General features: G+C 41.1%; 1 protein-coding gene across 28 annotated transcripts in view; it reads right to left on the reverse strand.

Moving 5' to 3' along the window:
- pHCl-1 (pH-sensitive chloride channel 1) overlaps positions 1-25,585 on the reverse strand; it is an 89,156-nt gene that overhangs the window by 47,545 nt on the left and 16,026 nt on the right. For 20 of the 28 annotated variants that reach the window (XM_089467659.1, XM_089467663.1, XM_089467662.1 and 17 more), the window contains exons 2-4: positions 16,421-17,239; positions 16,282-16,296; positions 15,560-15,648 (exon numbers count right to left, since the gene is read on the reverse strand). In XM_089467659.1, the coding sequence (XP_089323785.1) occupies positions 15,560-15,648; positions 16,282-16,296; positions 16,421-17,239 (923 nt within the window). The other 8 variants (XM_089467681.1, XM_089467669.1, XM_089467657.1 and 5 more) reach the window with 3 other exon arrangements.

Here is a 25,585-nt window from a genome sequence, read left to right on the forward strand (position 1 = left end):
AAAACAATCGATGGTACAATCGATACTATCGATGGTTTTCTAAAACGGCGATACCTCGATATTATTTCGTCTATCGATAGTCTGACATTCAAAAAAGTTAACGTTAATTTGGCGAACGCCAATTCCGAAAAATGCAAAATGAGTCATACGAGCTAATGTGCCAAAATGAATATTGAAAGAACAAGTTCAGTGGCTCAGTTCAGTGAACTCACTCACTAATGAGCTACCCAAGTCTAATTCAAAGCTCGAACGCGTATGTAAATTGTAAAAATTTTAATTTTAGTTATTTCATTTTGGATTTTTCCATCATAAGTACTTATTTTTTTTTTTTTTTTTTTTTTTTTTTTTTTTTTTTTTTTTTTTTTTTTTTTTTTTTTTTTTTTTTTTTTTGTTGGGCTGAGGTAGGAAAAAATGCTTTATGCACCGTCAGTCATGTCGTCACTTTGACCGGTGTGTCGGACTGCATAACTGCTTACCGACTAAAAAATCCTCTTCTTCTGGGGCTCAAATCCACCTTGGAACCAGGAGATATCCCGCATTAACCTTCAAGGTGGAACCCCATTGTGTGCTCTAAATGAGCGTTGCCCTCTGTGTGCCTGCGTCCAGGTCATACTTCTTCCGCCGCAGAACCTTTTCGGCGAAGTCATAGACTTTTTTCCAAGCGTCTATGCTGCTGCACATTTGCTGTACTAACGTCTCTACTTTGACTTCACCTACTGTATCTGCCAGGTCGATTCTTTCTTCCGACCATCTTTTGCAATTGAAGAAGGTGTGTTCTGCATCGTCCATTGCATTTTCGCAGTAAATGCAGCTGGATTCGGCAGTTTTCCCCATTTTATTTAGGTACTTTCGAAAGTATCCATGTCCGGAGAGTAGTTGTGTCAAATAGAAAGACGTTTCACCGTGCTTTCTATTTATCCACTGCTCCAGATCGGGGATTATTTTAGCGGTCCATCTTCCATACCTTTCGCATGACCATCTCGCCTTCCACGAGACTATGGTTTGCTGTCGTATGCTCTTTGCCGCATGTTCTGAGTATTCTCCTCTTTGCCGAAGATTCCATATTTTTTTGCGCTCTTGGGCAAGCAAGTCAACCGGTATGACTGCTGCTATCACAGTCACGGCCGCCCCGGAGACTGTGCGGTACGCCGATGTTATCCTTAAGGCTGCTCTTCGTTGCACAGCTAGCATCGGTTTTCGCCTTACATTCGCCTCTAAGGTATCCGCCCATACTTCACTGCCATATAGCAGTATTGCATTTGTCGCTTCCATGAGGAGTCTCCGTTTTCCTGCCGTCGGGCCGTCAACGTTTGCCATCAGTCTACTCAGAGACCCCGTTGCTGTCGCTGTTTTCCGCGTGGCATACTTCAGCTGTTCCCAGAAGGTAAGTTTACTGTCCAGCCTAACGCCTAGATAGTTCACTGTCCTCTGCGTCCTTATCAGGTTTCCGCTTACTCGCATCTCTATTTCGGTTGGGATCTGCTTCCCCGTGAACAGAAGTAACTCTGTTTTATGGGTGGCAAGCTCCAATCCTCGAGAGCTGAGCCATGTCTGTGTGCGGATCATGACTTGGGTAAGTCTCTTTTGGGCCTCTATGGTGTTTCTGGCAGTAATGACGGCTGCGATATCATCGGCATAACCAATAAGGAAGGTGTCTTCAGGCATTTCCAGTCTTAGGATGTCGTCGTAGCTGATATTCCACAGGTCTGGTCCCAGGATTGACCCCTGTGCAGCTCCTCCAGTTACTCTGTATCGTTTTGTTCCAGTTTGCGTGGAGTACAGGAGTATTCGATCCTGCAAATAGCTCCTGATCATATTCATGAGGTACTCCGGTATCTGGAAGCGGTGTTCCAAGGAAGTAAGCATATCAGTCCACCTTACACTATTAAAGGCGTTTTTAACGTCCAGCGTTGCTAACAGAACAACTGGGCGCGAGTATGCATTTCCTCTTTGCGTAGCTCTGGCTGCCTGAACCACTTCATCGATAGCTCCCATTGTGGATTTTCCAGCTCTGAACCCATGTTGCCTAGGGCTAAGTCCTCCAGCAGCCTCTACTGCTGCGAGTAGTCTAGGTCTTATGAGCTTTTCTAAAAGCTTCCCAGCTGTGTTTAACATACACAATGGGCGATAAGCCGAGGGTGTATTGGGATCGCCTTTGCCTTTGCTAATGAGCACCAGTCTTTGTTCTTTCCACGCTTCTGGGAATATCCTTTCTTTTAGACATGCGTTATACATCCTAAGTAGAAAAGTGGGACGTCCTGATGCTATCACCTTCAGTATTTCTGCCGGTATATTATCTGGTCCCGGCGCTTTCTTGTTCTTCAGGGAGAGAGCTGCAATGTTGAGTTCTTCCTCGGTGAAATCTGGGACTGAACCATCGAGCTCTACGGGTGCTCGCTCATGCGCCTCGTGGATGTGTGCTGGAAATAGTGTTTCCACTATGTGATCCATCGTGTCATCATCCACGTTTGGCACTGCTCCGTAGTTTCTCAGCTTTTTCATGACTATCTTGTAGCCAAGTCCCCAAGGGTCTTTATTTATATCTTTGCAGAGCTCTTTCCACTTGTCATGCTTACTGCGTGTGATAGCAATCGACAGTTCTTTTCTCGCAATCTTGGCTGCTAACGCTTCCGTCGTGAAAATTCCAGAGCGTCGTGCCCTTGTTAGCCTTCTTCTACATTGTATGCATACTTTCCTTTTTTCTGCAATATCGTGGTTCCACCAGTACGCCTGTCGTCTACCTCCGTGTTTGCTGTGCGTTTTTGGCATCGATACGTTACACGCTCTTTCCATAGCGGTTAGGCTTCTTTCGACCACTTGCTTCGACGTCAATGTGCCGTCGAACTGTCGTTCTCGCCTATCTAATTCAGCTAGTAGTTTGCCTGTATCCACCTTACTTATGTCCCATCTATGAGAAGTCTTTCTTGAGTATGATGGGTGGTTTTGCTGACTGGTATTTTGGAAGTCATATGATATATACTCGTGATCACTTCCCGTGAAGTCATCGAGTATCTTCCAGTCCTTTATCCGATCTACGATGTGTTCGGATCCAAAGGTTACGTCAGGTATTGTGCCTTCACATCCCGGCCTATGGAAGGTAGGTCTGCTTCCGCGGTTTGCTACCACTAACCCGGACCTAGCGGCCATATCCATAATTTTTCGTCCTCTAGAGTTAGTAGACGACATTCCCCAGTCCACTGCTCGTGCATTCAGATCGCCTGCCACAATGAAGGGCTGCCGTCGATCCACGAGGAGATCCTCGATTGCATCGAGTTTATTCTGGAAGGTGCTTATGTCATCGCTAGGGGTTAGGTAGCAACTGACTACTGCGACTTCTCTGAAGCGTGCGTAGACGTAGCAGTTTCCCATCTTGCTTTCTAGTGGCTGTTGTCCACTACTACTGGGGATCCATATGGCCGCAGTCTTGGTGTCGTCCTCTAACCAGACTCCGTTCTCTTTTCGCTTATATTGCTCACTGATGATCACTACATCTATAGCATGTTCTGCTACTATCTGTGTCAAAAGTGCATCTGCCGTTTTGCTCCGGTGTAGATTACCTTGGAGAATTTTCAACATTTTGCTGTAGTTTGTCGTGTGCTTGGGCATTTCTGCGATCCCGGCATGTGATCGACAGAAGTACGCCCCGCATCCGTGCAAATGCAGCATTTTGGTGGTTTTTTGCAGTCTTTCATCTTGTGACCTGATTCACCACATCTAATGCAGATGCCACCACCACTTCTGTCCGGTCCTGTGCAGTTGGTCTGCAGATGGCCGACCCCGAAGCATCTGTAGCATCTGCGGATGGGTTGACACATCCTGGGCCTAGCCCTGACAAAACCAATTTTAATGTCTGAGCTCAGCAACGTCTCCGCTAATTGGCTTTCTAAAGTTACAAAGGCCCTTACTTGCTCTCGACTGTTTGGGGCAGTGACTTTTATGCGCAAGTCCACTGATGAATTATCAAGGACTTGTCGCACTGCCTCAGCCACCTCAGACTCTACAGTTAGTGAGTCTAGATCTCGGATCTCCACTGTCGCTGTAGGCTTTAACTCGGCTACCGTGGCTGTTTTTTTAACGGTAGCCTTTAGTTTTTCAACTAGTTCTGGATGTAACTTTTCCCCTCTGCTCAGTTCTACAAGGAGTGCCCCGGATCGGGTTTTCCTTATGCCTCTCACGTTTGCCTTTTCGTCCTGTTGGATTGTGCTGCGTATGTTTCGTAAAACATCTACGTAGCTTTGTCCACTTTCAGGTTTTATGAGGACTGCTTCTGAACGGGGAGGTTTCTTCTTCTCTTTTTTTGCTGGTTGTTTTACTACTTTCGGCTTTTCTGCGGGTGCCGAAGTAGTCTTTTCCGCTCTTTGTTTCAAAGTCCCTTTTCTGGTGACTTTTTGCCACAAGTTCTGTTGTCCCTTGCAAAGTTTTTTGCCGGACTCAGACTCTAGGGGGCTAGGGGCTTGTCTCTTTTGAATGGTAGGTGTTTCCACCGTTTCCAAGATCCGTGCCTCTGCTGCTGGCTCTAATTGCTTCTGCTTAGTTGCTTCAGCTTCCAGTTTCTTCCAGGAGTTCCTACAGTGTCCTAGGATATCGAGTAGTTCGTCTAGGTCGGATACCCCGCTTTTAACATCCAGACTGATGTTTTTTTGTTTAGCGACAGCGGTCTTTATGCGCCGCAGCGCCTGGCGACATTTTAGAATGGCATCCTCTTCCTCGGCCCGGAGTTTCAACATGTACTCATGCCTTGGAGAGATTACCGCCTCTGCAACAGTGTTTGGGACACCTACTTCAGCGGCAGCGGTTTTTGAAGTTTCCTCCACACTTCTTGGCGCCTGCGCTACAGGGCTCCTTTGCATTTTTGAGCTTTTGCCAAAGCCCAGCCGTGGGTCCGTGAAACGGGCCTCGCTCTCTTCCAGTGGTGTTCCACTGATTGTTTTTTTGGTTGTTGGGGTCTTTCTAAATTCCATTTTAAGTACTCATAAGTACTTATTATCAATGCAATAATAATATTAATATTATATTTGTTGAAGATTTTCGGTTTAAGTTGTTTAAATACTTTTAAGTTTTTATTTATTTTTTATCTTATATTACATTCCATTACATATTTACCTATTACTGCTGTGAAAATTATGAATGAATCTATTTTTTACTTGCTTCAAATATTGGTTTTTGTTTTCGTTTGATATAAATATACAATAGTTATAAATAATAGCTGTAAATTAAGTCAGAAACATTTTTTAGTACCGTTCTATATATGCAGACTTTAAGAAAAAAATGGAGTAAATTGTAATTATTTTAAATTTTCGATAGTACTATCGATAATATCGATGGTTTTCACTATCTGATGTGAAAAAACCGATGGCCTCACTATCGATAGTTTTGCATCCCTACCTCACCAACACCTTTGTAAAAGGCGTATTTCAAGTACTATAAACGTGTTCTTTAGAATGTACACACATTTTCACCATATGATTACGCTCTGAAAGTTTCATTAAGATTGTACGTCTAGAAATTAAATTATTCAACAAATAAATTCTTATAATGTTGCCCACACTACAGCGCAGCCCAAGCGCAGTCGCTGCTTACTGCGCAGTAAGCAGAGCGCGTTCTACTACGTGCCTCTGTATGTATGTGTGTCGAAAAGAAGTGCAGACTGATTAAAATATCAGATTAGAGGGTTCAGGGTATCTCCTAGTCGAGCAGTCTCGACCAGAGTCTTCTTACTTGTTTTTTTTTTTGCCTTTGTAAGCGTGTGTGTGTGTGTGTGTGTGTGCGTGTAAGCTGAAAGACGCGAAAAGTTATTGAAATAGCTATTGCTCCAAAGGTTCGAGCAGTCTCGGCTAGAGCTTTCTTACTTGTTATACCCTGAACACATTGAAAATGCCAAACCAGGGTATAATGGTTTTGTTAAAAGTATGTAAGGAAGGAGGCGTGGCAGACCCCACAAACTACATACATATATTCTTGATCAGGACGACGAGCTGAGTTGATTTGGCTCTGTCCGTCTGTCCGCCTGTCCGCATGTTTGAACGCGTCGATTTCCGAAGATATTAGAGCTAGAGACTTGAATTTTTTTTTAAATGACCGTTTATACAGCGCGGACGTCGAGTTTGCTTTTAAAATTCGATAAATCGTCCCGTTATGTTTTTATCGAGTAAAAACATTCAAGTTCAAGTCAGATGCCACTATAGCTAATTGTGAATGATTTTTCTTTTTTTTTAATTTCTCAAATATTCAATATAATATGTAGATCATATGCTGAAAGTTTCATTAAATTCCGTTCAGTCAAAAATTAATAAAAAATAATCAAATATTTGGCCAATTAACAAACGCACGTGCAGCAGCTACAACAGCATCGTATGCGTGTGCACAAATACATTCAAACTTCTTCTAGAAACATTCGTTGAATCACACAGCTGTTAGTCTCATTTAGTTTTGGTAGATGGCGCTGCAGCAGTGAATGTATTTGAGTTTTGCCAACGCCACTAGCAGGAGTGGGGTGGCCTAATGTGTTAGCTGCATGACGCTCGATCGAGAAGTTGTGGTTCGAATCCCGATCGTTGCAACTGATGTTAACATTTTTTATTGTTTCAAAATATTTTTATATTTTCATAAATGAGTTTTCTATTTAATTTATATTTTTAAATACACCGAAATTGAAACTTTAACTATACTTTATGTGCGTTTTTAATAGTTTGGTTATTCTAGCAGATTCTTAGAATCACATCAGCAGTTAGTTTCGTTTAGTTTTGGTAGATGGCGCTGCAGCAGTGAATCTATTTGAGTTTTGCCAGCGCCACTAGAAGGAGTGAGGTGGCCTAGTGTGTTAGCTGCATGACGCTCGATCGAGAAGTTGTGGTTCGAATCCCGATCGGTGCAACTGATGTTAACTTTTTTAATTGTTTCAAAATATTTTTATATTTTATTAAATGAGTTTTGTATTTTATTTATATTTTTAAATACATCGAAATTGAAATTTCAGCCATACTAAATAGGCATTTTTATACCCTGAACCCATTGAAAATGGGAAATCAGGGTATAATGGTTTTGTTGAAATGTATGTAACAGGCAGAAGGAGGCGTGGCAGACCCCACAAAGTATATATATTCTTGATCAGGGCGACGAGCTGAGTCGATTTGGCCCTGTCCGTCTGTCTGTCTGTCCGTCTGTCCGTATGTTTGAACGCGTCGATTTCCGAAGATATAAGAGCTAGAGACTTGAATTTTTTTTTAAATGACCGTTTATACAGCGCGGACGTCGAGTTTGCTTTTAAAATTCGATAAATCATCCCGTTATGTTTTTATCAAGTAAAAACATTCAAGTTCAAATCAGATGCCACTTTGAATGATTTTTTTTTTTTTTTTTAATTTCTCAAATATTCAATATAATATGTAGATCATATGCTGAAAGTTTCATTAAATTCCGTTCACTCAAAAATTAATAAAAAAAAAATCAAATATTTGGCCAATTAACTAACGCACGTGCAGCAGCTACAACAAAAACATTCGTTGAATCACATCAGCTGTTAGTTTCATTTAGTTTTGGTAGATGGCGCAGCAGCAGTGAATCTATTCGAGTTTTGCCAGCGCCACTAGCAGGAGTGGGGTGGCCTAATGTGTTAGCTGCATGACGCTCGATCGAGAAGTCGAGGTTCGAATCCCGATCGATGCAGCTCATGTTAATTTTTTTTTAATTGTTTCAAAATATTTTTATATTTTATTAAATGAGTTTGGTATTTTATTTATATTTTTAAATACACCGAAATTGAAATTTTAACTATACTTTATGTGCGTTTTTAATAGTTTGGTTATTCTAGCAGATTCTTAGAATCACATCAGCAGCTAGTTTCATTTAGTTTTGTTAGATGGCGCTGCAGCAGTGAATCTATTTGAGTTTTGCCAGCGCCACTAGCAGGAGTGAGGTGGCCTAGTGTGTTAGCTGCATGACGCTCGATCGAGAAGTCGCGGTTCGAATCCCGATCGATGCAACTGATGTTAATTTTTTTTAATTGTTTCAAAATATTTTTATATTTTATTAAATGAGTTTGGTATTTGATTTATATTTTTAAATACATCGAAATTGAAATTTCAGCAATACTAAATGAGCATTTTTATTTGTTGGGTTCAGGGTAGTATCTAGTCGAGCACTCTCGACTAGAATTTTCTTACTTGTTATTTGTTGGGTTCAGGGTAGTATCTAGTCGAGCACTCTCGACTAGAGTTTTCTTACTTGTTATACCCTGAACCCATTTTCAATGGGAAATCAGGGTATAATGGTTTTGTTGAAATGTATGTAACAGGCAGAAGGAGGCGTGGCAGACCACACAAAGTATATATATTCTTGATCAGGGCGACGAGCTGAGTTGATTTGGCCCTGTCCGTCTGTCTGTCCGTCTGTCCGTCTGTCCGTCTGTCCGTCCGTCCGTCTGTCCGTCTGTCCGTCTGTCCGTATGTATGAACGCGTCGATTTCAGAAGATATAAGAGCTAGAGACTTCAAATTTTTTTTAAAATGTTCGTAATTACAGCGCGGATATCGAGTTTATCATTAAAAATCGATAACTCATCCCGATCTTTTTTTATCGATAAAAAACCTTATCGAAACCCAGTTATAAAATTATATCTTCTACACCTTTATTGCTAGAGTCTCCAAATTTTTAATGTATGCTTATATGCAATTTATACAATTTCGGTTTTTGTTAAAATTAACCCCCCACCCTTAAATTCACCCCCTCACCCTCACTTTTGTAAAAAGCGTATTTCAAATACTAGAGACTTGTGCTTTGGCAATTACATGCATATCCATGTTATAATCATAATCTAAAAGTTTCATAAAGATCGTACGTCCACAAAAAAAGTTATTAAGCAATTAAGTTCTCATAGTAAGCGCTCACTGCCGCCCATGCGTGTATATGCTTGTGTGTGTATATGTATGTAATTGTTTGTGTATGTGTGTGTATGTATGTGTGTGTATGTATGCCCGTGTGTGCGTGCGTGCGTGTGTGTGTGTGTGTGTGTGCGTGTTTCTTGTGTAAGCTGAAAGTCGCGAAAAATTATTGAAATAGCTATTACTCCAAGGGTTCAGGGGATCTCGTAGTCGAGTAGTCTCGACTAGAGCTTTCTTACTTGTTATACCCTGAACCCATTTTCAATGGGAAATCAGGGTATAATGGTTTTGTTGAAATGTATGTAACAGGGAGAAGGAGGCGTGGCAGACCCCACAAGTATATATATTCTTGATCAGGGTGACGAGCTGAGTTGATTTGGCCCTGTCCGTCTGTCTGTCCGTCTGTCCGTCTGTCCGTCTGTCCGTCCGTCCGTCTGTCCGTCTGTCCGTCTGTCCGTATGTATGAACGCGTCGATTTCAGAAGATATAAGAGCTAGAGACTTCAAATTTTTTTTAAAATGTCCGTAATTACAGCGCGCATATCAAGTTTATCATTAAAAATCGATAACTCATCCCGATCTTTTTTTATCGATAAAAAACCTTATCGAAAACCAGTTATAAAATTATATCTTCTACACCTTTATTGCTAGAGTCTCCAAACTTTTAATGTATGCTTATATGCAATTTATACAATTTCGGTTTTTGTTAAAATTTACCCCCCACCCTTAAATTTACCCCCTCACCCTCACTTTTGTAAAAAGCGTATTTCAAATACTAGAGACTTGTGCTTTGGCAATTACATGCATATCCATGTTATAATTATAATTTGAAAGTTTTATGAAGATCGTACGTCCACAAAAAAAGTTATTAAGCAATTAAGTTGTCATAGTAAGCGCTCACTGCCGCCCATGCGTGCTTATGCTTGTGTTTGTATATGTATGTAAATGTTTGTGTATGTGTGTGTGTGTGTGTGTGTATGTGTGTGTATGTATGCCTGTGTGTGCGTGCGTGCGTGCGTGTGTGTGTGTGTGTGTGTGTGCGTGTTTCTTGTGTAAGCTGAAAGACGCGAAAAATTTATGAAATATCTATTGCTCCAAGGGTTCAGGGGATCTCGTAGTCGAGTAGTCTCGACTAGAGCTTTTTTACTTGTTTTTTCCTAGGTTCGTGTATATCACACTCTAATCGATTTTTTCTCCAAACATTGATAACTACTCCCGATGTTTTATTATCCATTAAAAACCGTATCGAAAACTAGTTTTTATACCCTTAACCATTGAAAATGGAAAATCAGGATAAAATGTATTTGTAAAAAGTAAAAAAAGAAGGAATCATCGCAGTTATAGATTCTTGATCAGGGCGATGAGCTAAGTCCGTCTGTCCGCCCGTCCGTCCGTCGATCTCAGAAGTTATAAGAGCTTGAGAGCTGAATACGCAGTACAAGTTTATCATATTTTTTCGATAACTCATCCGATAACTTTTTTTATCGCGAATAATCGAAAAATTGATTGTGTTTTTTCAGCCAAATTTGAAAACTTTTAGACTTAGAGACTGTAAAAAACGTATTTAAAGTACTAGAGACTGTGTGTTTTAGAATGTACTCTGAAAGTTTCTTATGATTGACCGTCTACATAAGAAATCATTTAACAAATAAATTCTCGTAATATTGCCCACACTGCATGGCAGCCCAAGGGCTGTCGCTGCTAGCTTCGCAGTTAGCAGAGCGCGTGCTTATACGTATGTGTGGATGCATGTGTATGTATTTATGCATAAAAGAAGTGCAGAATGATTAGAATATCAGGTTGGAGGGTTCAGGGTATCTCCTAATCGAGCATTGTCGACTAGAGCCCTCTTAATCCCATTTTCAATGGGAAATAAGGGTACAATGGTTTTGTTAAAAGTATGTAACAGGCAGAAGGAGGCGTGGCAGACCCCACAAAATATATATATTCTTGATCAGGGCGATGAGCTGAGTTGATTTGGCCCTATCCGTCTGTCTGTCCGTCCGTATGTATGAACGCGTCGATTTCAGAAGATATAAGAGCTAGAGACTTGAAATTTTTTTCCTAGGTCCGTGTATATCACGCACATATCAAGTTTTTCTTTAAATATCGACAACTACTCCCGATATTTTATTATCGATCAAAAACCTTATCGAATGCTAGTTATTTAATTATATCTCCTACACCTTTAGAGCTAGAGCTTGCAAATTTTATATGTAGACTTATATGTATTTTGTATAATTTCGGTTTTTGTTGTAATTTACCCCCCACCCCTATATCCACCTCCTCACCCTCACCTTTGTAAAAGGCGTATTTCAAGTACTAGAGACTTGTGCTTTGGAATGTACATACATTAAAACATTATAATTATGTTCTGAAAGTTTCATTAAGATTGTACGTCTAGAAATTAAATTATTCAACAAATAAATTCTTATAATGTTGCCCACACTACAGCGCAGCCCAAGCCCAGCCCAAGCGCAGTCGCTGCTTACTGCGCAGTTAGCAGAGCGCGTTCTAATGAAGTGCAGAGTGAATATCAGTTTAGAGGGTTCAGGTTATCTCCTAGTCGAGCAGTCTCGACTAGAGTCCTCTTGTTTTGTTTTGAATTTTTAAATTTATTATCACGGTTTGCAATTTTGGTAAAGATAATCCACCAAAAATAAGAAAACTCAAGTCGAGAGGGCTCGCTTCTAGGCAGTTATTGATCATCCAATCCCTTGACCACTTTTACTTTTTATACCCTGAACCCATTTTCAATGGGAAATCAGGGTATAATGGTTTTGTTAAATGTATGTAACAGGCAGAAGAAGGCGTGGCAGATCCCATAAAGTATATATTCTTGATCAGGACGACGAGCTCTATATAATGGTTTTGTGAAAAGTATGTAAAAGGCAGAAGGAATCATTGCAGACCCCATAAAGTATATATATTCTTGATCAGGATGACGAGCTGAGTCGATATAGCCCTGTCCGTCCGTCCGTATGAGCAAAAGGATCTCAGAAGATATAAGAGCTAGAGAGCTGAAATTTGGCATGCATACTCGTGTATACCATAGGCAGTACAAGTTTATCTTATTTTTTCGATAACTCGTCCAATAACTTTTTTATCGAGAATAATCGAAAAATCGACATTGTTTTTCAGCCTAATTTGAGCACCTTTAGACCTGGAGACTTCAAATTTGCGTTGTATATAAAGTTAATGGATACAAAGATTTTGCAATCTACAGAGTTTATATACCAAGCCCCCTTTGCCACCAATTTGTAAAAAACTACTTGTGCTTTGGAATGTGCACATATTTTAACCATATGATTACGCTCTGAAAGTTTCAATAAGATTGTATGTCTATAAAAGAAATTATTCAAGAAATAAATTCTCATAATATTCTTCACATTGCAGCGCAGCCCAAGCGCAGCCGCTGCAAACTGCGCAGTCAGCAGAGCGCGAGCTTATAAGTGCATGTGTATGCATAAAAGAAGTCCAGAATGATTAGAATATTAGCTTGGAGGGTTCAGGGTATCTCCTAGTCGAGCAGTCTCGACTGGAGCCTTCTTACTTGTTTTTTGTATACTCATAAGCATTTTATACAATTTCAGTTTTTGTCAAAATTTACCCCCACTTCTAATTCACCTCTCATCACATTTGTAAAAGGCGTATTTCAAATACTAGGGACTTGTGCTTTGGCAAATACATGCATATTATATATTATATTAATAATCTGAAAGTTTCATGAAGATCGTCCATCCAGAAGAAAAGTTATTACGCAATTAAGTTCCTATAGTAAGCCAACACTGCAGCCAATGCGTGTTTATGCGTGCGTACTTATGTCTGTGTATGTGTGCATATGCAAATAATTATTGAAATATCAGTAGCTCGAAGGGTTCAGGAGATCTCGTAGTTGAACAGTCTCGACCCATGGAAAATAGGATATCAGGGTATAATGCTTTTGTTGAAATTTATGTAACAGTCAGAAGGAGGCATGGCAGACCCCACAAAGCATATATATTCTTGATCAGGGCGACGAACCGATTTGGCTCTGTCCGTCCGTCCGTCTGTCCGTATGAACGCGTTGATTTCAGAATATACAAGAGCTAGAGACTTCAATTTTTAATGTCCGTATATACAGCACGGATATCCAGTTTATCACCAAAAATCGATAAGTCATCCCGTTCTGTTTTATCGATAAAAAACTTTATCGAAAATCAGTTATAAAACTATGTATCATACATCTTTAAAGATAGAGTCTCCAAATTGTAAATGCATACTAATATGTATTTTTTACAATTTTTGTTCTTGTTAAAATTTACCCGCACCCCTATATCCACCCCCTCACCATCACCTTTGTAAATACTAGAGACTTATGCTTTGGAAATATATCCAAAAAGTAGTTATTAAGCAATTAAGTTCTTATAGTAAGCACACAGACCGCAGCCAATGCTTGTTTATGCGTGGGTGCAATTGAAATAATTACAAAAGGGTGGGTGAGGGGCAGAATTTAAGGGTGGGGGGTAAATTTTAACAAAAACCGAAATTGTATAAATTGCATGTAAGCTTACATTAAAAATTTGGAGACTCTAGCAATAAAGGTGTAGAAGATATAATTTTATAACTGGTTTTCGATAAGGTTTTTTATCGATAAAAAAAGATCGAGATGAGTTATCGATTTTTAATGATAAACTTGATATGCGCGCTGTACTTACGGACATTTAAAAAAAATTTGAAGTCTCTAGCTCTTATATCTTCTGAGATCGACGCGTTCATACATACATACAGACGGACGGACGGACAGACAGACGGACAGGGCCAAATCGACTAATCTCGTCGCCCTGATCAAGAATATATATACTTTGTGGGATCTGCCACGCCTCCTTCTGCCTGTTGCATACTTTTAACAAACAAGTGAGAAGGCTCAAGTCGAGACTGCCCGACTTCGAAATCTCCTGAACCCTTCGAGCAACTGATAGTCCACCTTCAAGAACAATTATTAAATTAAATGTCCCATAGTAGGCCAACACTGGAGCCAATGCGTGCTTGTGCGTGCGTATGTCTGTATGTGTGCATGTGCGAATAATTATTGAAATATCAGTTGCTCGAAGGGTTCAGGGGATCTCGTAGTCGAGCAGTCACTCCACTTTGCAGTTTTTTTGGGCTCAAACGACAGGAAAGCCCTGCTATAGAGCCGAATAGGGCCCGTTCAAGCGCGAAGCGGGGCTTGGTCATGATAGCCATAGACGGCGGACGGACGTCCGCTTGGCTTATCCTGCGCCAAGGACAGGTGCAACAGTACCAAGGACACACATCCCAAATCCACCCAGCGCTTTTGCGTGCCGCAATATGGCGCTGCAATTTTGCTGGCAGTACGCGCACATTGGAGTGCTAACTGCTGCCTGTTGCCAGCCTCTTGATGGCGATCGTGGCCATTGGCGCCACTCAGCAAAAAGCAAAGATCGACACGGAAATCAGACTCCGAGGAATGGACATGGTGCATGCCACTCGGCGGTACATGCGCTTGGCGGATGGCAGCTGCACTCAGGTGGACGCGCAGCTGGAGATGAGGATTAGCCTGAGGAGTCAGCAAATCCAGATGTCTTATTCTGCCAGGAGTGATCCACGATCTGGTGCTGGGCTGGGATTTCTGGCAGCTGCAGGTGGATGAGCTGTTAGCCAAAGGTTGCATCGAGCGCACATAGCGCGCCGATTATCATGGTCCGCAAGAAGGATGGGAAGTGGTGGCTATGTATGGATTTTCGGCAGCTGAGCAGCGAGTGCATCACATTCTGGACCAGCTGCGAGAGGCACGGTACATCAGCAGCTTATATCTGAAGGATGGGCATTTGTAGATAGCTATGGAGAGGGCCAGCGACCACTGATGGCGTTCAACCTTAAACAAACAAACTTAAAAGAGTTCGTCAATATGTGAGAGTGGCCTCATGGTACCGCCGCTTCGTTCCAGATTTCTCGAAGGTATTCTCGTGCTATAATCTCCTGCTATAATGACTTTCCAGCTCCTTGCATGATCGGCGAACTCGTTTAGCTCTGTTGAAGATTCGCTAATCTATTTGGGCTTAAGAGAATTATTTCCCGTTAAAGAAATATTGCTCACCACTTGGTTTCTTCTTTTGCGATATAGTCTGCACCTCACAATCACAATGGGAATCCATCGATGGTGGCACCACTCGATAGATATTGCAGCGACGGAAGAAACCATCCATACTATCGATATTTCCATTAGTAATTTAAAAGGGTTTGTTTAAAGCTATTTTAAGGTTTTAAAAATTTATTTAAAATTGTTAAAGCCTCGCGAATAAAATTGTAAATTGTTTATAATGTTTTTAAAGTAATTTTATAACTTTTCAAAGAAAACAAAGATTTTCGGTTCTGGTTCATAAAGACCAAAGAATTGACTATAGTTGACTATAAACTCGACCTTCGACCGGACCGACGCATCAGCCATCTCTCTTGCACCACTGATCTTTTGGACACCTTGTATATTGCACAGTTACCTTTTGGCAGACTTTTGATTTGCTGGGTACGTCGTGTCTACATTGCACATTGCTTAAATTAATTTTTCTCACTTTCACAATGGAAATAGAGAAGTCTACAATAGAACACTCTGCGATAGCGACCGTATACATATAGAATATTTATTTTGATTTTTAATTGAAAAATGTTAAAAGTCTCTTACCATTCACAGGTGGCAGTAATCGTTTATCATATCGTTTCTTCTCAAGTAATAAATCTAAAATCTCTTTATCTGAACTGGACTCGTCAAATCTGCATATAAAGAATACAATATTAATTTTAACTAAGTAGTATTCATTATTTCAATTGTGTTGTTAGGATATTTGCACACCTTAAAAATGTAATTAAATTGATTAATACATACAAATATGTATTAGTTAAATTTATGGGTATATAAAATGCATACATTATTATTGAAATAAATGCTTTTAGTATCAAATAATAAATTAAATTAAAATTATTTGTATTCAAGGATTATGGCATAAGGATGCTGAATGAATTGTCTACATTCATAAAAAGCGTATGTGGCGAATGGAATGACGTAATTATGTATTTTAGCGTGAGATACCAGACCTAGATCTTAAAGTTAATAGTTTTACACACCCATTAGGGTTACATATTAATGTAACCTCTAACTGTGTAACATTGTTAGTGGTTCAACGAAAAAAATATATATTATATAAAATGGTTAGAGGCTTAGCGAAATAAATATAGTCGCTGATGTAGTGATCCCCATTAAATATAATATAACAAAAAATATACTGTTATAAAAAATTAACGATTATTAATAAAATTAAAAAATAATGGTTTTTATTTTGTTTTTTGCTTTTTATTTTGATGTTTTCGTCATTTGCCTGTTGCTAATTGCCTAAATGAAAAACTTACTTTGACCAATCGATGCTGTGAATGAAAGAATTTTATAAGACATACATGTATAGATTTTGGAGTAAGATGATAGGCGAATAATATAAATTGAATGAATGAGAAATAAATGGTTACCTAGGCTTCTTCGAAAATTACTTACATCGGATGCTTATCGATGGCAACCGTTTCCGATTGTGTAGCAGCAGCCGTGGATGGGGTCGTCAGATAGCACAGCATCAATATAACACTGGAAGCCGCATAAAAGCTAAAAGATTGGCTATATTGCTTGTAATGCTGTGCCATATACTGATATCCAGCTGCTAAAGTGGTGCTCAGACTCGAAAGAATTGCAGCCGGCATAGTTACGGGGACAACAGATCTGGCGATATTGCTTATGCATAACGTTAGATAGGCAAATGATCTCTCCATATACACATTGTATATATTCTCTTGGTGCCGAAAATTATGCTTGTCTATACCTGTAGCATTTGTTATGTTAGTTTGAATATGGCACGTGGGTATTCCAGCCAGTGAAGATTCTCTAGCAAAATCATTACATTTTCCATTAATGCTGCTACGTCCCCAGGACATATAATTCTGATTCCAGCGACACCATCGATAACTCTCCTGGTCATTTTTTTTAATTTTTGGGTTGCGGCTATAGCAATTGGAGCAATTTATATGCAAAGAGCTTGGCTGCGTCCGAATATTGATTGTAAAAAATGATTTGCTTCCTGCCAACGTGACTTGGTTGTCATGCACTACTTGGAAAAACGATTGATGTTTTTGTTCCGCTAAAAGCACTTTTACTGACGCCTTCAAATGATTACCGGTCGCTCTTGCTGTTTCCTTTTTAAAAATTTGTTGATAGTTGTCCAATTTTGAATTTTTGCGAGAAGAATAGTTTTGTAATTCTTTTCCTATACTTTTTTTGGGCTCTTTTATAGCTGAGTCAAAGTCGTAGCCCATGGTACGATAACTGAAAGTAAATATTTACATAAATTCGATATAGTACATATAATATAAAATTTTATGTTATTTAAATATTTTGTATACTTTATATACCCTGAACCCATTTTCAACGGGAAATCAGGGTATAATGGGTTTGTTGAAATGTATGTAACAGGCAAAAGGAGGCGTGGCAGACCCCACAAAGTATATATTCTTGATCAGGGCGACGAGTTGAGTTGATTTGGCCCTGTCCGTCTGTCTGTCTGTGCGCCTGTGCGCCTGTCCGTCCGTCCGTCCGTCTGTCCGTATGTTTGAACTAGAGATCTCAATTTGTATATTCATTCACGAAAGTGAATTATTATTCTCATTCACGAAAGCGAATTAGTATTTATACTCATTCACGAAAGTGAATAAGTATTTTGGTTTTGTGCAATGTCCGTCCGTCTGTCCGTCTCTCCGTATGAACGCAGTCTATTTCGGCGCTATTGAAGCTAGAGACTTAAAATTTGAAGCACATACTCGTGTATATCTCCGATTTATAAAGTGTTAAAATTATCTCGATCCGCCCACTAGTGGCGTGGCAAATCGGAAAATGCATTTTCCAATATACCAGAAATCATGTTTGTTGATTCTATAATGTCTAAAGATTATATGTCTACGCTTTTTAGGGGCGTGGCAAATCAGACCTGAAGATATAGTGATGTTTTAATTCTGCTATATTTTAGACACTATTGATGCCAGAGACCTCAAATTTTGTATATATACTCGGGCTGATCACCCAAGACCAAAAAGCTTTGTCGGATATATGTCCGCCCACAGGAAGCATGGCAAACAAAATATAAGTGAAGTGAAGTACTTAGAATCGGCAGTGTATCAACATTTGAGCGGCGTAACGAATTGCGATCTTTTGATGATATGTATCTACCCAATGGTATGTCAAAAGGAACGACAACCAAAGTTTGTGTTTTGATTACCGAAAATTGTGTGTGTGGGCTTACTATGGAAATTTAATTGCTTAATAACTTATCTTATGGATGTACTTTCTTCATGAATCTTTCAGATTATTATTATAACATGGACATGCTTATATTTGCCAAAGTACAGGTCTCTAGTATTTGAAATACGTCTTTTACAAATACATATGTTGGTGAGGGGGTGGACATTGGGGTGGGGTGTAAATTTTAACAACAACCGAAATGCATATATAAGTCGAGACTGCTCGACTATGAGATCCCCTAAACCCTTCGAGAAATAGCTATTTTAATCATTTTTCGCGTCTTTCTGCTTACACAAGAAACACGCACACACCAGTGATGCCAGATTTCGAACGAAAAAATAGGCCAAATTTCTCAAAAATATAAGCTAGAATAGGCTAAAAATTTGAAAAAACTGGCTTAAAAAAAGGCAAAAAATTAAACAAAACATAAATTTTAAATGTTTAATTTTGTAATTATATTATCTAGTTCACAGTCTGAAGGACTTGCGTATTTATCGCTGGAACTTATAAGATAAATATATTTTTCAGGCAATTCGTAATTATGGCAACATATGCCATGCCGCCGCAATCCATATCTGTATAAATATAAGGTATATTTTTTATATACATCAAGCATCAAGCAAGTATATTTACCAAGTAATTTTGTTACACTTATATCCGTGGATTCATCCAACATTAGGCTAAATTTGGATGAACCGATGTCCGCGATAAGATCTTCACGAAAGTGAAGCGCTAGAACATTGTTAATGATTTGTGTGCATTTTGTTCTCTTTAACTTTATGTTGACTGCGGCTTTACAGTCGTTAAATTGTTGCACACACATAGTGGACAAATTGTCTATTGGAGCAATGGCAGAGTGCTCGGCAATATATAGGCATAACGCCGCCTCCTGCTCCTCAGTTTTTGTGTGTTTTTTTTTTAAATCTATTTTATTTTTTTGGGCAATGCCTCCAATTGCGGACAAGTGCTTTTTTGTTGCCGCATGTTGCCGAATATCGTACAGTTTGGCGCTAACTGTGCACTTGCAAAAGCTGCAGTACGCCTTTGTTTGGTCGGCAGGTACTTTTACCAGCCACTTCTTAAACTCGTCCCATTTGGCCCAGGCGTCCCGAAAATTCTGTTTATATATTTATATCTTTGGCATTATTGCTAATTAGGAATTTCACAATTTTGAGCGCGATCAACGAATCAAAATGTGACCAAAACTTTTCAACAAAAATATACCATATATTAATACGAATGGTATGGTATTTCAGAATTAATTTATGGTATTTACCATGGTATATAATGGTAAATACCATATTAAACAAAAAGGTCTACAAAAAAGTTTAGTTTGGTTCGCTTTGCTTCTATAGATAATCAAATAATATAAAATGATAAAAATAACAAAACCAAAATATAATAATAAAAAGGCTAAATTTATAGGCATTTTGACATTTTTCCAGGCTATTTCATTTTGAAATAGGCTAGATCTAGCTTTAAATAGGCTAAAATGGCAACACTGGCACACACACACACACGCATACACACACACACACACCCACACACACACACGAATTCACACACACACCCATATAAAGAGAGTTCGAGTTGCGTTTTCGTGGAGTGCGGTCGATGTTATGTGATCCATCGTTGGCTGTAGCTTGTTCCGAGTTCTTCCCTGTGAATGTGGAAATATCTAAAGAAAACGTGTATGATGTGGGTGAAATGTACCGGCAGGGCTTTCCTCTCTCCTCTTCTTTTTGAAGCGCGAAAAGATTTGACACTTTAGGCGTCACACTTGCACTAATAATAACAAGTAAGAACATTCTAGTCGAGAGTGCTCGACTAGATACTACCCTGAACCCAACATATAAAAATGCTCATTTAGTATGGCTGAAATTTCAATTTCGATGTATTTAAAAATATAAATCAAATACCAAACTCATTTAATAAAATATAAAAATATTTTGAAACAATTAAAAAAAATTAACATCAGTTGCATCGATCGGGATTCGAACCGCGAATTCCCGATCGAGCGTCATCCAGCTAACACACTGGGCCACCTCACTCCTGCTAGTGGCGCTGGCAAAACTCAAATAGATTCACTGCTGCAGCGCCATCTACCAAAACTAAACGAAACTAGCTGCTGATGTGATTCTAAGAATCTGCTAGAATAACCAAATTATTAAAAACGCACATAAAGTATAGTTATAATTTCAATTTCGGTGTATTTAAAAATATAAATTAAATAGAAAACTCATTTATGAAAATATAAAAATATTTTGAAACAATGAAAAAAAAAAAACTAACATCAGTTGCATCGATCGGGATCCGAACCGCGAATTCCCGATCGAGCGTCATCCAGCTAACACACTAGGCCACCTCACTCCTGCTAGTGGCGCTGGCAAAACTCAAATAGATTCACTGCTGCTGCGCCATCTACCAAAACTAAACGAAACTAACAGCTGATGTGATTCAACGAATGTTTTTTTGATTTTTTTTTATTAATTTTTGACTGAACGGAATTTAATGAAACTTTCAGCATATGATCTACATATTATATTGAATATTTGAGAAATTTAAAAAAAAAAGAAAAATCATTCACAATTAGCTATAGTGGCATCTGATTTGAACTTGAATGTTTTTACTCGATAAAAACATAACGGGATGATTTATCGAATTTTAAAAGCAAACTCGACGTCCGCGCTGTATAAATGGTCATTTAAAAAAAAAAAATTCAAGTCCCTAGCTCTTATATCTTCGGAAATCGACGCGTTCAAACATACGGACAGACGGACAGACGGACAGACGGACAGACGGACGGACGGACAGACGGACAGACGGACAGGGCCAAATCGACTCAGCTCGTCGCCCTGATCAAGAATATATATACTTTGTGGGGTCTGCCACGCCTCCTTCTGCCTGTTACATACATTTCAACAAAACCATTATACCCTGATTTCCCATTTTCAATGGGTTCAGGGTATAAAAATCAAGTGCATTCACTCTAACAGCTGTTAGTAGTGCTGGAAATTGCAGCGGACAATCATTTAGCTGCTAAGTCTTAGCAAAGACAGCAACCTAATTTCTGGAGTGAAGTCGCAGTTATTAAAAGTAGTGCATAATTTCGGGCTCTCTCTGTAGTTAAGCTGAGTTTAAGATACTGCGGTCTGTAAACTCAAATTATATTAGTAGACATTGCCCACTACAGGCTTCACGTCGTTGTAGTCGGAGCAAAAATTGAATGCCAGGACGGAGGACGAGCTGCAAGCTTTCGCTCGTCGTTCCTCGTTGCAGCGATCACCGCAGCAACAACAGAGGGCGCTGCCGCAGCCGTCGACCTTTAATCAGTCCCCAGTGGCTGAGTGCCAGGCACCCAACTCACTACGCACAACTCACTACGCTAGAGTTACGCTAGAGAGCGTGACTACCTTATTTGGGGCTCAGCGGCATATTAATGCCCTAATTAGAGAGGAGCTGGCTAGGCTGGTCAATCTCCATAAGACGGCCGAAAAGCTCTGCAACCGACCGGCTAAAAGCGGCGAGGTGCAGACCATGCCGCTTAAGAAAGTAGTGGAAAAAGCGAGCACTAGCGCGATCTCAGGTAGCAATACTCCCAAGCGGTCGAGGGAAGTTGCCACCGATCAGAGGAAAACACCCTCAAAAAAGCCGAGGCCCAATAAATTTTCAACGAACCCAAAAGAACCAATGGCTCTACGGGCTACAGCTGAAAATTCAAATCAGGCCGGTCGTCAGACAAACCCAAAAAGCTGGACAGTCGTTAAAGGACGCAAGCCCATGCGAAAACGACCCAGAAGTGACGCAATCGCGATTTCAGGCGTGGGTGGTTGCAGCTCTGCGGACATAGTTCGTGTAGTCAAGACCGACCCAAATCTAAAACATCTGAGCGGCGACGTTCAAGGCATTAGGAAGACAGCTAAGGGGGACCTTTTGTTAGAAATGAGCAGAAAGCCGAAGCATAGCGCTGAGGCCCTTCACGAAGCTGTAGGCAAGGCCTTGGGTGACCGAGCGGTAGTTAAAACACTTACCGAATCGGCTCAAATTGAGATTCGTGACCTAGATGAGTTAGCGAGCAAAGACGAGATCTTGGAGTCAATTAGGGTGGAGTTGAAGGATAGCTCACTCCCCATTGAGGCTATCAAGTCGCCTCGACCGGCTTTTGGTGGACAGCAAAGAGCTACAGTTGCTCTTCCAATTGGGAAAGCCAAAACTCTGCTCGAGCTGTCCAAAATCAGAATTGGATGGGTTGTATGCCGTAATTAGGCCGTGGATCAGCCTAAACGCTGTTTCAAGTGCCTCGATTACGATCATATGGCAGCAAACTGCGGCAGCGACTCTGACCTAAAGGGCGCCTGTTTCGGGTGTGGAGAGATGGGTCACAGTGCAAAAGCATGCACTAAGCCACCAAAATGTAGCCTCTGCATTCGGAAAGGTGAAAAGCAGACGGACCACTCAGCAGGCAGCTTCTAGTGCCCATCCTACCGCGAGGCTGCTCGTAAATTGAAATGTTAAGGTTCCTTCAGCTTAACTTAAATCTTTGTGTTGCTGCCCAAGATCTTCTAGAGCAGACCATAAGGGAAAAATGTATAGACGTAGCATTTATCAGTGAGCCTCACCACTGCAGAACCAGCTGCCCTAGGACATGGGCAACAGATGCTAAAGGCAAAGCGGTGTTGTGGATATGTGGCAACACAACGGATGTTCTTTCGAATGTTAAGTCATTTAATGGGTTCGTACGTGGCCATGGCTTTACAGCTGCTACCGGGCAGCAGAATGCAGCTCAGTGATTTCACAACGGCGCTTGACGAGCCTGCCGAGGATGCTAGGGGTCGGAAGGGCATTATAGCAGGAGATTTTAATTCATGGGCGTTAGAATGGGGTAGCCACACAACAAATGCCGTATCTTACTGGAGATTTTCGCGACACTAGATGTTGCACTGTTCAACACTGGCCACGAGTTCACCTTCAGTCGGGCTGGATAAGGATCTGTAATTGACATACTTTTGTCACTTCATCCCTCGATCGGGAAGCAACATGGAGCCACTGCGATAGCTATACGGGCAGCGATCATACGGCTCTTCTGTTCACAATAGGTGAGCCACCTGCCAGGGCGTCAACCTTGTGGGGGGAATCGTATCGGCTGAATACTTTTGATCCCGCGGCTTTTTCAGAGGCCATTCAGTCTCTGGGCACAATTGGTAATGCTGAGGCCAGAGCATGCCAAATAGTGGCCCAAATACAGAGTGCCTGCAATAGCAGCATGTTACGCCGCAAGCAGTTCACGCGACAACAAGAGCCTAGGTATTGGTGGAATGCACAAATAGGTGACATTCGACGCAAATGCATCCAGGCAGAAACAACGGGCTCAGGGTAGGCCTACGTTTTTCGAAAAACAATTAGCTTATCAGGCAGCCAGAAGACAGTTGAAGAAGGCTATTCGGGCAAGCAAAAGAGAATGCTTTCTAGAGTTGTGCGACTCAGCTGAATATGACCCTTGGGTAACCTTGGCATATAAGACAGTAGGTAAAAGGCTATACGCAGGTAAACATGTGCAGCCGACGGATCGTCTGGAGCTTAAATCGATTGTTGAAACGCTCTTTTCAGAAAGATTAAGCTCCAATCATGCCCCGGAGTCCGAGTCTGCAAATCAGGGCTCAACGAGCACTCACTCAGTTACAGACGAAGAAATCTTAGTAGCTCTCAGAGGTCTTAGAACCAACACAGCTCCAGGGCCGGACGGGATCCCAAATTGTGCGCTAAAGCTAGCCCTCGCCTTGCACCCTAGTACGTTCGTCGAATTATTTAGCGAATGCTTAATACAAGAGACGTTCCCTGCAAACCACCAGACGAGCCATCTTCATATAGACCGATCTGCCTCTTAGACACCATAGGAAAGGTGGTTGAGAAATTGATCGGCTCTAGACTGTAGACTGCTATTGCTAGCGCCGGAGGTCTATCACCAAATCAATTTGGACTCCGGAAGGCCCGGTCAACAACGGATGCTCTAGAAAAAGTTATTGGCCTGGCAATTTCCGCCATCCAAGGCACCAGATGGAGGTACGGCACGAAGCAATACTGCATTATTGCGACCCTGAAAGTAAAGAATGCCTTCAATACAGCAAGAAGAACACTGGTATACAATAAGAGTGAGGGTCCCCAAACTCATACAGTGTCAGCTGGAGTACCCCAAGGCTAAGGGCTGGGGCCTATCCTATGGAACGACGGCGTACTGCGCTTCGAAGTACCAGCAGGTGCGCACACCATTGGCTTTGCTGATGATGTGGCCGTCGTCGCCATAGCTTAAAGATACAGATGATATGTGCAGCGAAAGTAACCAATATAGTCAAGAGCGATGGCAACGCCGAGCTACAGCCGGGACATTTGCGCGATCTACACAGTCAGCTGCGCTTTCTGGACTATCTCCAATGATACGGCGCTTGTCATAGCAGGCATGGTGACACTGGAGTACCTGGTCGCCGAAGCCTTGGAGCGGAATTCGCACGCGCCTGTACAAACAGCATTCTACGATGGCAAAGAAAGTAAAATAGCTCAGCTAAAGGGTGGTCCCACACAAGCTCATCCCGGAGCTCGAACCATGGGTTAACCGCAAATACGGCGAGATTAACTTCTACCTTTCGCAGATCCTCTCGGGCCATGGATGCTTTCGGAGCTATTTGAAGCACTTTGGTCACGAGGAAACTGATGTGGAAGACGCCAACCACATCCTTTTCGTATGTGGACGGTTCCTGGAGGAGAGGCGTCGTCTAGAAGAGGCACTGGGCCACTCCAACAGAGCGGACAACATAGTCAACGCCATTCTGGAATCGGAGGAAGCTTGGGAACTAACAAGCACCTTCGCGGCCACAGTGATGATGGAACTCCGCAAAGTCGAGTGAATAAGAAGACGAGCTGTCCCAGGCTAAGGTAGCGCATAGTACTTGCGAAGCAAGACTTTACGACCGTCCCGCAAGCATCACGCGCTATCCTAGCCACCACACAAATTGCAACTTGTAATATAATAAGGTGGTCAGTAAACGAATATAAAACAAGTAAGTAAATTCTAGTCGAGACTGCTCGACTAGATACTACCCTGAACTCAACTAATAACAAGTAAGAAAGCTCTAGTCGAGACTGCTCGACTACGAGATCCCCTGAACCCTTGGAGTGTTAGCTATTTCAATAATTTTTCGCGTCTTTCAGCTTACACCAGAAACACGCACACACACACACACACACAAACGCACACACAGGCATACATACACACACGCATACAGACACACACGCATACACACACTCACATACACACACACATACACAAACACATACACACACAAGCACTCACGCATAAACACGCATGGGCTGCAGTGTGCGCTT

The sequence above is a fragment of the Drosophila arizonae genome, chromosome 4, assembly GCF_054131065.1.
Source record: "Drosophila arizonae isolate 15081-1271.41 chromosome 4, UAZ_ARI_1.0, whole genome shotgun sequence".
In the NCBI taxonomy this organism is placed as follows: domain Eukaryota; kingdom Metazoa; phylum Arthropoda; class Insecta; order Diptera; family Drosophilidae; genus Drosophila; species Drosophila arizonae.